The 12,802-nt window shown below is 43.5% G+C and overlaps 1 protein-coding gene across 4 annotated transcripts in view; it reads left to right on the top strand.

Annotated features, from left to right (window-relative positions):
* Positions 1 to 12,494, top strand: part of LOC125705937 (myocyte-specific enhancer factor 2A-like) — a 48,444-nt gene extending 35,950 nt beyond the window's left edge. For all 4 annotated transcript variants that reach the window (XM_048972313.1, XM_048972311.1, XM_048972312.1 and 1 more), the window contains 4 exons: positions 3,957 to 4,141; positions 8,031 to 8,157; positions 8,290 to 8,416; positions 8,782 to 12,494. In XM_048972313.1, coding sequence (XP_048828270.1) covers positions 3,957 to 4,141; positions 8,031 to 8,157; positions 8,290 to 8,416; positions 8,782 to 9,115 — 773 coding nt within the window. In that variant the 3' untranslated portion in view covers positions 9,116 to 12,494. The remainder of the gene's footprint in view (positions 1 to 3,956; positions 4,142 to 8,030; positions 8,158 to 8,289; positions 8,417 to 8,781) is intronic.
* Positions 12,495 to 12,802: the final 308 nt, after the last annotated feature.

Genomic DNA, 12,802 nt, shown 5'->3' on the forward strand with positions numbered 1-12,802 from the left:
CAGCACAGCACATTACTCACGCGTTTGTGGGGATGCTGGTGTAAACCAACCTACTGCGCTGCAAGTCACATAAAAGTACAGTGCATACAATTACCTACAGTACATAATACTTAACAATAATAAACAAGTATGTTGCTGGTTTATGTATTTACTGTACTTTTTATTGGCATTTAGGCTACACCATATAGCCCAGGTGTGTAGTAAGCTGTACCACCTAGGTTTGTGTAAGTACAAGCTGATGTTCGCACAAGGACACAATCACTTCACAAAGCGTTTCTCAGATCGTGTCCCCGTTGTTAAGCGTCGCATGACTGTATATTAATTTCAACCTAAAACCCCAGCCATATCGGCAAGTAGCTCAGCTGAAGGCTTTCTCTCCCATCTGAGTCTGGCATGGCCCTCCTGCCTTCCCGGCTGCTGTGGACGTCACGGAGACGCTGGCGCCCGACGGCGGCGCCGCCCGCACGTTATGAATGGCAGTAGAGTCTGAGCACAAGCTCCTGCATTCTCTTATGTAAGCAGCCAGGGAGCTGAGCACATTTGCTCATTAATATTGAAGAGTCGCAAGCTCTTGAACAGCAATTACACCAGCTATTTATATACCAAAATAAGCTCATTTTGGGCGCTCTGGGACGACAGGCTTTGAGCTGTACATGTGCCCAAGCTGTAGAGGGCGTCTGGAACAGCAGCACGGTCAATTAAATCCATTTTCTTTAAGGGGCTCTCTGAGTAAAATGTGGATGTAGGTGCTGGAGGAGCTACTGAGTAGTTTGTCTGTGCCCAGGTCTCACATTTATTTCTGAGCTTTGCCAGCCGAAACCAAACTTAAGCTCCCCTTTGAGCAGTCAAACTATTAAAGCTATAAACATTTGAAAACATTTAAAACTCATAAATGAAGGAAATCATTGGGCATTTTCATGTGTCACTTTTCCTTTGTATCCAAAGTAATGGAATTTTAATCCAAGCTTTATCATTCCAAGATGTGTGATGCATTCCAGCAAAAATACTTTTTTTTTCCTTTCTTATTAGAAAGACTGTTTTTGTTTTACAAGAACAAAATGTCTGTGTTGTTAAACCATTTTATTATGTAACACTCTTTCAAAAGAGCTTTTAATTATTTACAGCTCTGTTTTAAAAATGTATAGTGTTTTAATGGAAGGCCCATCCTCATGGACCCCTCTGGTCAGGATTCACTCAGAAACCAAAAAAAAAGAAAAAATACTCTAATTCATCTGTGCAAAGATCAGTAAGTGTTACTGTCTTGTGAGGCTGGTTCACTTCAGGTTAATAGAAATTCAGGGTGAGACCAAGCCAGGCCATCTGCAGGAGGTCACAGAGCTGGTTCTTGGGGAGGCCCATGCACCCATGCCACCTTCTCCCTGCTTGACTCTGACGTCCTTGACGACACCCATTGCCCTCCATAGCAGTACTTCCCACCCTGGTCTTTAGGGGCCTCCAAATAGTCCATGTTTTAGCTCAGATGGTCAGACAAAAACATGGACTTTATTGGGGTCCCCAATGGCCGCTTTGAGATACGCTGATTGCTCTATGTACAGGGGTGGACTTTTCAAAGATGGCTGCCAGCAGGCACTCACCGCTCAGCTGCGTGGCTGAATGGTAAAGCTCAGCTGTGATGCGGGTTCTGTGTGGAGTATGTGAGCAGCAGAGGCCCCCCGCTTCCTGCCCGAAGCGCTTGTGCTCTTTTTACCAGATGCATACCTTTGCTGAGAGCAGAGGTGCTGCTCTGCCAGGCGCTGGCTGCCTGCCTTCCGTCTGAAGAGCCATGTACGTACTCTGGCTTGGGTAATATCTCCCCAAACACCCCTTTTCCAATGAAAACATAACAGTTTTCTTATTTTACTATTTTTTTCTTAATACGACCCAACATGCCTTTAGTCCATAACGTTGTGTTTGTTTGGACTGAAATGGTTCCATTGGTCAGCCCCTCGTAATTTGATGCATCACTCTTCAGGAATGTCGTGTGGCATTTTGACCAGATTACATATGACATTGGACTCCTCTGTTTTTATGCATGTGTAAAACACAGCTCCATCTAACATTTAATATGTAGTCTGCCTGTAGCAAAAAAGTCATATCCTTGACAAATGTCCCTTAACTTTCCACTGTAATACTCAGCTTTCTAAATGGATAATATGCTTCTTGCCATCTTCTGACACCAACAGAATAATAATTACTTCAAAGATACTCAACAGATGCATGAAAACTGTGAATCATTAACCTGCCCAATATATTGTCATGCTTAAGGAATCTGTATGTAAAGCTAAATGACAAGAGTACACTCAACTCTAAGCAGTGTCTTAAATCTTATCACTTTACTGTCCAAAGTCTATTTTAATACTCCAACTGCACTTTCTTCTAAAAACTGATTTCCAGCACATTATATACTTTTCATTACCGAAAAGAGAGTTCCAGTGTACGGAATTTGAAATTTAATCCCAAATATTGATTCTTCTGTTATTGTTTGCAGGCGTCTGACTTTTAATGACGCTTCATAATGCACTCCATCTGATTTTACTCTTTAACAGTTAGAAGCCTGTGAAACATTTCTGTTTCGGATGTTGAGTTATGCTGTGTGGAACTGAAACAACTCCAAATGCTCTGTGTTATGCCCATTTAGCTTGCATCATTGAGTATTATTACAGAGTAATTTTATTAGTATAGACTCAGAGCTGCAGTTGTTGCCCTCTGTGCATTTGAACGGCTGCCTGGTGCCTTTAGGAATGTGTGTAGCTTTTGGATGCCTGTTTGTTTTTGATGATACAATGCAGCTCATAAGTGTGGAAATGGGCCAGTATTTTTTGTGGGAGACTAGAGGTATCTGTACATTTCAGTCAAATACTGTTCACTCACACACATATTTATTTAGATGTGTATGAATGCTAATTAATTTCCTGCCAAGGTAGAATGTAAAGTCATTATACATTCACACTATTTTTTGTCAAATGTACTACACATTAAAAGGTATTTTCTGGAACTTTTCTATCCTGATACTGATTTATATTCAGGAAACTCTGACTAATTCCTGTGTTTGTCTGTATAAACCACATATTCATTTTTTTCTGAATTATTGTTGTATTGTTGCTCGCTGTACCATAGCAAGCTGCTGTAGGAAGTTCGGACAATGTATAGTAGCAGATGTTACGATGGCACCTGTGCTGCCAGGTTTGGAATCGTGGGAAGATTTGATACACTGTCAGGATATGATATCACTAAGGAATGATAGGGTCTGTCTGAAAACTGACCCAGCACACTGATCTCAGTAACACTGAGCAACAGTTTTTCATCCCTGCAGTCATGCATCTTCAATAATTGCTTTAATGTAAAGTACAATAAAATTTAAATATTCACAGTTCTTCTGAACTGCAGTTTCTTGCATATGACTTCAAAATTTTGATCACACAAAATGCAATGCAGGCTGAAAGCTGAGAATTGCAGATGAAGAGCGCATTCTGCGTCTGCGCTTGTTCTGTAAAGCTTTGCTGCAGGGACGCTGTTTGGCTGGCGCTCTCAGGGAAAAGAGGCCCTGCTTGGAGTTCTGTGGAGACTCGGGTGCTTTTTCAACATTGAAAAATCTCATTGAAGGGTCTAAAAAATAAAATTTCTAAATATCAATTCTCCTCAAGGTCTCAGAAGTTTATCGTCACAGTGGAGACTGTTCTGATCTCAATCTAAAATCAGTTATTTCTAACAGGACTCACTGACATCTCTTACTTGAACTTCCTATTTTGCAAATAATTTCTTTGATACCACTTTCAAGATGAATTATTTAGACAACAGCTCTGTGGCAGTGAGTGCTTCTGTGTTTCTTCTGACAGATAAGCGCAGTGTTTAGTGTGTAGTTAAGTGTGTAGTGTGTCTTACTGGCTGGCTGCAGCTCTCCACTGATCTGCCCTTAGCCAGCTGATGGATGCCTTCCTCCTCGTATGTCCACTCAGGAAACGGCTTTGTCAACCCACGTGGATCCCCTGGACTCCTGGGCACCCCCAGCGGCAACGGCCTGGGCAAGAGCATGCCCACGAAGTCCCCCCCCCCACCAGGGGGCAGCTTGGGCATGAGCAACCGCAAGCCAGAACTGCGCGTAGTCATCCCCCCCACCAGCAAGGGCATGATGCCACCACTGGTGAGTATGACCCATAGGGGCCCGTCTGGTCACAGTGCTGTATGCGTCGTGGTCCAACAGACCCTGAATGGGGTCACGTCTGGCCTCCTGTGCTTCTCAGAATTCGCTGTATAGATTTTCCTCTGCTGTTCCCTCCCAACAAACAAGCGCTCGAAGGCTTCCCTGGTGACTGTTGCTAATACAGCATTCTCATAGCAGGTCCTGAGATGGCTGTCCATTGGAATATCTCCAAGAGCCCAGGTGCTTTACAGCCAGTTACTCAAACTGAAACTTTTCTTTAATTACTGTAATTAAAGCCAAAATGCTTCTGACTGCAGTGAGCACCTGAGGCTTCATGAGTTGATGCTGTACACCAGAAAATTTGGGAAAATTCCGCCTGTTAGCCTCTGTCTACTTTCTTGAGTTAACATTGGCTTTCGCAAGGAGCCGTGCTGGTTTGGTAAATATTTTCTGGGTTTCCTGGGTACCGCTGTTCTAGCCCAGAGCCAGAAACAAATATCCAGTTACCATGCCGATGTCAGTTTGATTCATGTCTGTCATAAAAATTAAACTTGAGATGCAGGGAAAGGAAACATTTGTAGATGATAGCAGTGAGACTAAGCTTAGCATGTCACTGAAGTGTTTGTGCATGTTGGCTAATTGAGTATAAATTACGGTAGGTTTCCTTGTTGAAGTACCTGCCAACTTAAAATATTTTATGTAACAGAATATCTGCTGTCAGTCAGCATCTCATTAGGTCATGAAGGATTAACCTGATCTTACAGATGAAAATCTTTCTGGTCTGACTGGTGAAGTCTTGTTGCTGGCCACACCCAGCTCACACAGAGGTGATGTGTAAGGACAGCCACAGCCCCATAGGACACCCAATAAAACCAGGCGTGCCCCCCAGCTAACGCACCCCAATTATGAGCCCCAAGCCCACCCCCTGCCTGCTTTGGCTATATTTTCAATTAAAGTAAATGGTAAGGCTTATAAGTAAGTGAGAGCCTGGAGGATTGATCATGTTATTGAATTGACTGTTAAGCTTGTTGATAGAAGTGCCGACAGAGTAACGTGAGTAACCCCATTCATGGCTGTGTCGCTGTAGGGCTTGGCCTAGTCACCCCAGCCCAGGGGCCATATCTAGCCTCAAGGCGCAAACCTGCGGACGCTGCTCTGCGGGGGCCTTCGTGCTGCAGTCCCCCCAGATCTGTGCGAATGATAAGGAGGCGCCCCGACCTCGGGGACACTCTTGTTTTCTCCCTTTATTCTGTGATGAGAGCAAACGGAGGAGGAGACGGGATTGATGGTGGGGTCTGGTGAAGAAAATGGGTACAAATATTTCAGAGTTCACTTGGAGGAAAAATAAATAGAAAATATAAAGTCAGACTGGGCCTTGAGGCCTGAAGGAGCTTCTCTGTTTGGCTGCTGGGATGAGATTGAGATGCTTGGTGTCAGGATGAGCAGTGTCTGTGTCTGTGGCCTTAACATGCATGTAGATCAGCTTGAGGGGGTGGATTGGTGGGCCAGGATCAGCACTCCCTCACATGTCACCAAGACCCCCCTCCACCGCCAGTCACTGCACCCGCTGGTCATTGCAAGCACTGCCCTGAATTTGTCTCACTGTTTATCTGTCTGTTTATTTTTACAGCAAAATCAATGTACACCTTTGGACTGCAACTAATGCCTAGACCATGTTGTTCCATTGAAATAGCAAGTCCTACAAAACACCTGAGAAAAGTGGAACAAGTGCTCACTGGCTTTCCAGGGGGTTGGCTGGGTGGAGCCACACTAAACCAAATGCTCCCCACACAGCTTCTCTCTGCTCCTCATGCGGGCCTGTTTTCCTGTCGGTTTCAAATGACCTCCTTCAGGGATGAGAGAGCAGGAGCTGCACAGGTGCAGGAGCCGCTCTCAGGCTGGCCTGATGCCTACTGACTTGCTCAGTCCAAGCAGAAATACCGCAGAACGATCATCTCGTCCACCTGAAATATCTGGGACTTTATAAACTAGACAGGCCGTTTCATTTCAGGACCAACATGGAGATTCTACCACCAACAGGGTTCCTCTGAAATAACCACAAAGTTTTATTTCCTCTTTTGTTTTTCTTTTATTAATTTCTTAAAATGAACAGGGTGACCTCATCTGGGATGATGTCACCCACCAAATGTCTAAACAGAGTGCTTTCATCTGGGTGGAAAGAGCAGCAATATGCAGTCACACGTCTGCGTGGAAAAGGAAGGAAGAGAACAGGCTTAATTCCCTCTGTTTCTAACAGTCTATAGTGGAGCTGTATGTGGCTGTTTTGAGGAAGTGAGGTGGAACCAGCCAAGTCACATCTGTCTCTTAAATGAACATTAAAACAAAGCATTATTCAGACACTCGTGCTAGACTTTATTCACAGACATTTTTGTGGCATTATGAGTCTGAAAATAAACTCCACAATAGTAGCAGTAGTAATGTGCTTCTGTCAGCACACATACAGGTCTAAGCGGAAGGGCAAGTTCGAGGGCGGATACTGATATAACAGAGAACTTAAACAAAGGAGAATGATCACAGGTGAGTGTATTTGAGGGACTTTTTGTCAGGCAAGACCCAGTCACTGGGAGAGTCCCTACTCTGGCTGAAATAGCGAGAGGCAGAACCGATGCAGCAATCCAGCAACCAGCCCAACAATGATTCTTTAGAGTCACGTTTTCTGCTGAAGCCAATTCATGTTGCATTGCGATTATAAATAACTGTGTTAGCTACTAATTATTGATCGACTCAGATGAGAATGCAAGTGTATTGATTATTTGGGGATACCTTTGCAAACTGAGATAGACTTCCTGACTGCTTTGCCCCTATCGGTGATATTTTTGCAGTCACACAGACTCCCAAACACACATGCGCTCACACACTAACCTGCGGAGACTTCCTTTGGTTATAACTGGTTAAAACTGTGACTCCAGGTACCCTGTGCTGGCTTCATGTTGCCTGGCAGCAGCCTTCTGTGTTCACCGGACCTGGGTGTGGCCTTGTACCCCCTCGCCTGTTTGCCTGGATGTTCTGGCGGGTGCTGTTAGTGGGAGGTTGTGAATGTCGTTTGCACAGGCGAGGTGCAGTGCTACAGTATTGCTCGCTTTTCTGGAAATCCTTAAGGATCACACTCTGATTATGCTGTTTGCTCTCTGTTGCTCTGAGTTTTGAAACTCTCCTGAACACAATTGGGCTCTTAGTGAAGAACATGGGACACAGAGGCTAATGACACATCATTCGGCTTCTTCGTCTACCACTACACACTCTAGCTAAGCTTAAAAATCATACCGGCACAGTCTTTATTATTTAGTAAAAATTTATGCATAATGGAAGGATTAGCTATGCTAAAAAAGTTTTTTTTTAATTTTTGCATGCCAGCGAGTTCTTGTATTTTTTTTTGTGTGATTAATGTATTGTTCTTTTAAAGAAAACACTAAAAGGTTCTATAATCAAAAACATTTTTCAGTGGAGCCATAGCGCCTACCAGTGGTGGAATTTTGAATTGCATCTTTTGTACTAGTCTTATAAAAACTGCCCTGTGCTTTACATAGGTATCAGATGGCTGTCTTCATACTTAACGAAGGATGCAAAAATACCAGTATCATTATTATATATTATTTTAGTTGCTTTACTTGTCAAATATTAATACAAATAGATTTACTTGTGGTTATAATTGTTCTTCTGCTAAGCTTTGATTTGCATGTTTTTTTTTTTACAGGATTAAGCAAAGGCTCCTTGTACTTTTAAACCAAATATAAAATACCTAGTTGCACATGGTCAGCTCCCAGTGGCTCCACTGCTTCTCTCTTGGCTGTGCTGCATAAGCACTGGGCACCCTCTGTTTCTATGCAACCCTTAGCCAGCTGACCGTCTGCTCTATGCCTTTTCGCAGAACCCCCAGAGAATAAGCAGTTCCCAGGCCACCCAGCCGCTCGCCACCCCAGTGGTGTCTGTCACCACCCCCAGCCTGCCCCCGCAGAGCCTTGTCTATTCTGCCATGCCAACTGCCTACAACAGTGGTAAGACAGTGGTGGAGTTATTGAGCACGTGTCTGACTAGTTATGGTGTCAGAATCCCTGACTCTGCGAGACTCCCCGAGTGACTCTGCGCTTGTCGTTGACGGCCGCGTGTGCCTTCCCTGTGCATTTCAGAGTACTCCCTGAACAGCGCTGAGCTCTCCTCCATGCAGGGCTTCACCTCACCCGGGGGCCTCTCTCTAGGCTCTATGTCGGCATGGCAACAGCATCAGCTTGGCCAGGCCGCCCTCAGTTCACTGGTGTAAGTATCCCTCTCACAGCAGGTAAAGATGTGAAAATATGTTGAATAGAGATTTGACTAGGAGGGTCTAAGTTATGGATACCTTCAAGTACAGTTTTTACTAATAAGAGTAGAATTTTGAATATCTCTGACTAGCAAAAATACAATTAATTGGCGTAGGTACTAAAAGGGGTTCTGGAACTGCCTGTGAGGAACTACGGTTGGGCCAAGTTCCTGCAGTGTGAACACAACCGAAATCCCTGTTTCTGGGAGTTTCTGCCCCCTGAAAAAAGTACCTGTGGTGCGAAAGTGCTTAAGGTCTTGAGCTGTACTTTGCTGGGTTGACACTAAGGGGCAATTCCATACCTGACTGTGCTTCATCGCAGTGGGAGCAGCCACCTAACTCAGGGTGCCAGCCTCTCCATCAACACCAATCAGAATATCAGCATCAAGTCGGAGCCCATATCTCCTCCCCGCGAGCGCCTGGGCCCCTCAGGCGGATTCCAGCCACCCGCGCCTGTGTCCGCACGCCAGGATGTGGGCCGCTCGCCCGTCGACAGCCTCAGCTCATCCTGCAGCTCATACGACGGCAGCGACCGCGAGGACCCGCCACGTGCTGATTTCCACTCCCCCCTGGGCATGGGGCGGCCGCCAGTGGGGGCGGAGGAGCGGGGCAGCCCCTCCGTCAAGCGCATGCGGATGGATGCCTGGGTTACATAGAATCTCCCCAAGCACCAGCTAGTCCACCTCTGAAGGGGGTATCGCGGGCAGGGGGGCAGCTCTGCTTTTTATGATATTATTGTTATTATGTTATTTAACTTTATTTTGTTTTGTAAGTAGAACAAAGGCAAGGTGTTGGAAAACGCGTCCAATCTGAGTAGGTTTCACAACCAAAAACAAACACGCAATGGACTCATGCATTCGAACAAAAGTGATCAGGCACCCCGTGCTCACATACTTAAGCAGTGCAGCATCTACAGAAGCTGCGACGCAGCAGAGGCAGTCTTAGTCACCGGGCCGGTCCTGGGCCAGATGGCACTGTGCTCACGCCGGTGCATCTGCACGTTGTGGTCGCTTCGTAGTCCCAATACGGGGCTCACGTGTCCAGTCTGGTTACCTCACCTTTTACTAGATATCACATAATGAAACCTGCAATGTTAAAAATTGGAAGAACCGGCAGAGATGTATGGTGGCAATGGGTCAGGTGAGCGGCAGGTGGGAGAGCTGGAACGGGACCGGTACTGCGGTACAATTTTATGCTTTCGGGTCTATTTACCAGAATTGGCTAAGCTTGTGGAACACACACAAATTAATGTTTAAAAGACACACATAGAATAATATATTAATTTATAATTGGGAATTTGACTGAAATTATTTATATTTATGTTTACCTGAAGTTTGTAAACTTAAAAAAATTATTTGAACCCTGGATATTTTGTCAGTGAAATATTTTGCCTGGTCACAATGTTAGTTGTGTAGGAACAGAGCCAGAATGAATTATTTATGTAAGCCAAAGCTGTACGTTAGTTATTTTGTTTAGTTTTGGATTGATATTTTCTGGCTAAAACTAGTTTAATTTGAAATTGTTTTAGCATTTTTGCTTTATTACAAACAACAATGTAATGTGTAAGCAAGACCTCAAATGAAGCCATGAATATTTGCTGTTCTGTTTGTAAATTCAAAATTGAGCCAAACTTTACTTTTTGTTGTGTATATAGCAACTTTAATATATATATATATATCACCTTGGTGTAAGTACTTATGTATTGTACCTTCACCAGATTTAAGAAAAGAAAGTATATTTTTGTGGGTTTACCGCCAAGTTTACAAGGCGACATCCTTTACTCAGTAGAATATTCACTGGTTAATATTTACTATTTTGTTAAATATGCTGTACTTTCTTCGAAATTGAATTAATATGGTAAATAAGCATTTTTTCTGAGGGTAGTTTCTGGGTCGTTTTCCCTTTAATGGTGGTGAACATCTGTCTGTACCATAGGGTTTGGCTTTCTGCGTTTTTCTGTAAAGGGTGATTGTAGTGCACAGGATAGCGGGGATAGTGCATAGGGGCTTTTGGATGAACAACCCCTGTCCGAAAAACTGGCATCCAGCTGCTTAATTCCCAGATTTCACTTTTCTAACACCCAGGGTCAAGCCTCCCCACGGAACATGGAAGCATAAAATATGAACTTAACATATAAGGTATCCTCTCTTAGTAAAAAACAAAAACAAAAAAAAAAAAAAACTCACTTTTCTGATGAATATGTCTTGCGTGTAGCAGTGATACTCATGGAGTGGCACTTTTTACGTAATCTTTAAAAACAGATTAGAAATGCACACAAATGTGAATTGAAGACATCTGGAAAATCTTGGGTCAGGTTCCTGTGATTTGGCTCAGTGAATTTTAATCTTTTCTTGCATCCATCCATCCATTCCTCCATCCATCAGGTTTCATTCATTGTTGGTTTCACAGGGACCCAAAGCCAAACCACATGTTATGGGTGGGGGCTGTGCTGTAACACTGCAGATGTCATTGGTATTTATCGGTATTGGGTATGTTTTTATCGTGCACACGAGGTCACAGGATCGATCAGACAGGGGGGTCTCCGCTTGGTGCCGGTTGTGGCCCATCACATTTGCTTCTTGCACCCTTTAAATGCGCGCGTGTAGTTCGCTGCATGGAAGGGTCCTTCCTTTGCATTTGCTGTCTATTTCTTTGTGTGTTCCCTATGCATAGGCAACCTCACTCGCCACCCAGTCAAACCATAGCGCCCAAAATGATCTATGCACTCTGTATCCCAGTTGGTGTCCACTTTCAGCTTATTGTACATTACTCGGTTAAGTGCACCCTTGTCTTGTATCTCATCATACTCACCCTTATGAGCGAGTCAGTTTCCCAACCACACAGAATGCGACTGTTACCTGTCACCCTTAAAACGTCACCAAGGTCATTAAAGGACAGAAAAAAGCTGTCGTCATCATCATCATCGCACGCCCAACCAACACTAATCTCTACCTCCGCATGTTTAACCCGATGGCCTGAATCCTTGCACAACCAATACATGTTCTGCTGATTATTAGGGGGGGAGTGCAGGCAGTGCAGTGCACAGGTTATACAGCTGCCTGGAACATGGAATTCACCAGCGCCTAATATTGAACATGAAAAGTTCTCATGATAAACTCGTATTGCGTCATGCATTTTAACTGAACATGAGAATATCTTACAATTTTATGCATTCAAAAGGTTATTCATTTATTATAAAAGCAGCAATAATTGAAACATTTATAACAGTAGTTTGAGTAATGAATAGTAAGAAGCAGCATCTAAATAACACCCAAAGAAATATTTAATGGCTCTCTTTTCAGAATCAGGTAGCTTACATCTAGTTTTGTATATTTAGAAATGGAGCCTTGTTCGAAAGAACAAGTGTCGTTTTCATAAAAAAAAAAAAAAAAAATTAAATCTCTGAGCACTTTGTGCTACCGTGGATATATCCCTCCGACTGGGAGCCAACAATGGACAAGAAGTACTGGTGTTGATCTCAGGCTGCTCCTCTGCTGTTCCCCAGTGTTTTAATTCCTATGTTGTGTGCACACAAGAAATACATAGTAAATTTAAAGAAAGCATAATGTGCTGATACACACTCCTTGGGTCTGTTTGCTGTTATTGAAACCGAAAGATGCACTAAACGTGGAATGTGAACAATGGTGGGGGGGAGAAGAAGATGGACAGTTTCACTTTTTGCTGTGCGACAGTACACTGCTTTGCTCTTCGGCTTTTATAAACAGAAGTGCGCATCTCGTGTTTGTTTGTAGCTGATAGTTCCCTTGAGAAGCTGTTTGCGGTTTGGAAACTCAGACCGTTTGGCGGCACAAGCTGGACTTTGTTGCCATGGATGAAACAAAATGTTTCGAGATCAACAGAGAATTTTAAGTTAATCTTGCATTTTATTTCCCTGAATGTGTTGTTTTATCTTCATTATACAATAAATATTCTAGTGAACTTTTTATTGAATGACTAAAATATTACAATAGAGATTGTTGTACAAATTTGTATCCTGCATTCACTAAAGTAAAGATATTGGCTTTTACTGTGTAATTAGACTGTCTTCTTTATTCTGTGGAAAAATTAATTGAAATGCACACATGCTTCACCATAATGGAGTTTTAGTTTTTAAAATGCAGGTTTATGCCCGACACGACCACTGGCTTATGTGTCGTTTGCAGCAATACAAACACTAGCGGTCTATGTCATGTGATGAATCTTCTTATGTCCCTCTGCCCTACTGTGTGCACCGGCAGCATCAATCCAGCTCATACAACAGCGGTGTAAATAGAATAGGGAAAAGTGAAGTGCCAGTTCTACTAGGCAACACCAAGGCTTGTTTGTTGCACTGTACGGAATGA

This window comes from Brienomyrus brachyistius, chromosome 13, assembly GCF_023856365.1.
Source record: "Brienomyrus brachyistius isolate T26 chromosome 13, BBRACH_0.4, whole genome shotgun sequence".
Classification (NCBI taxonomy): Eukaryota; Metazoa; Chordata; class Actinopteri; order Osteoglossiformes; family Mormyridae; genus Brienomyrus; species Brienomyrus brachyistius.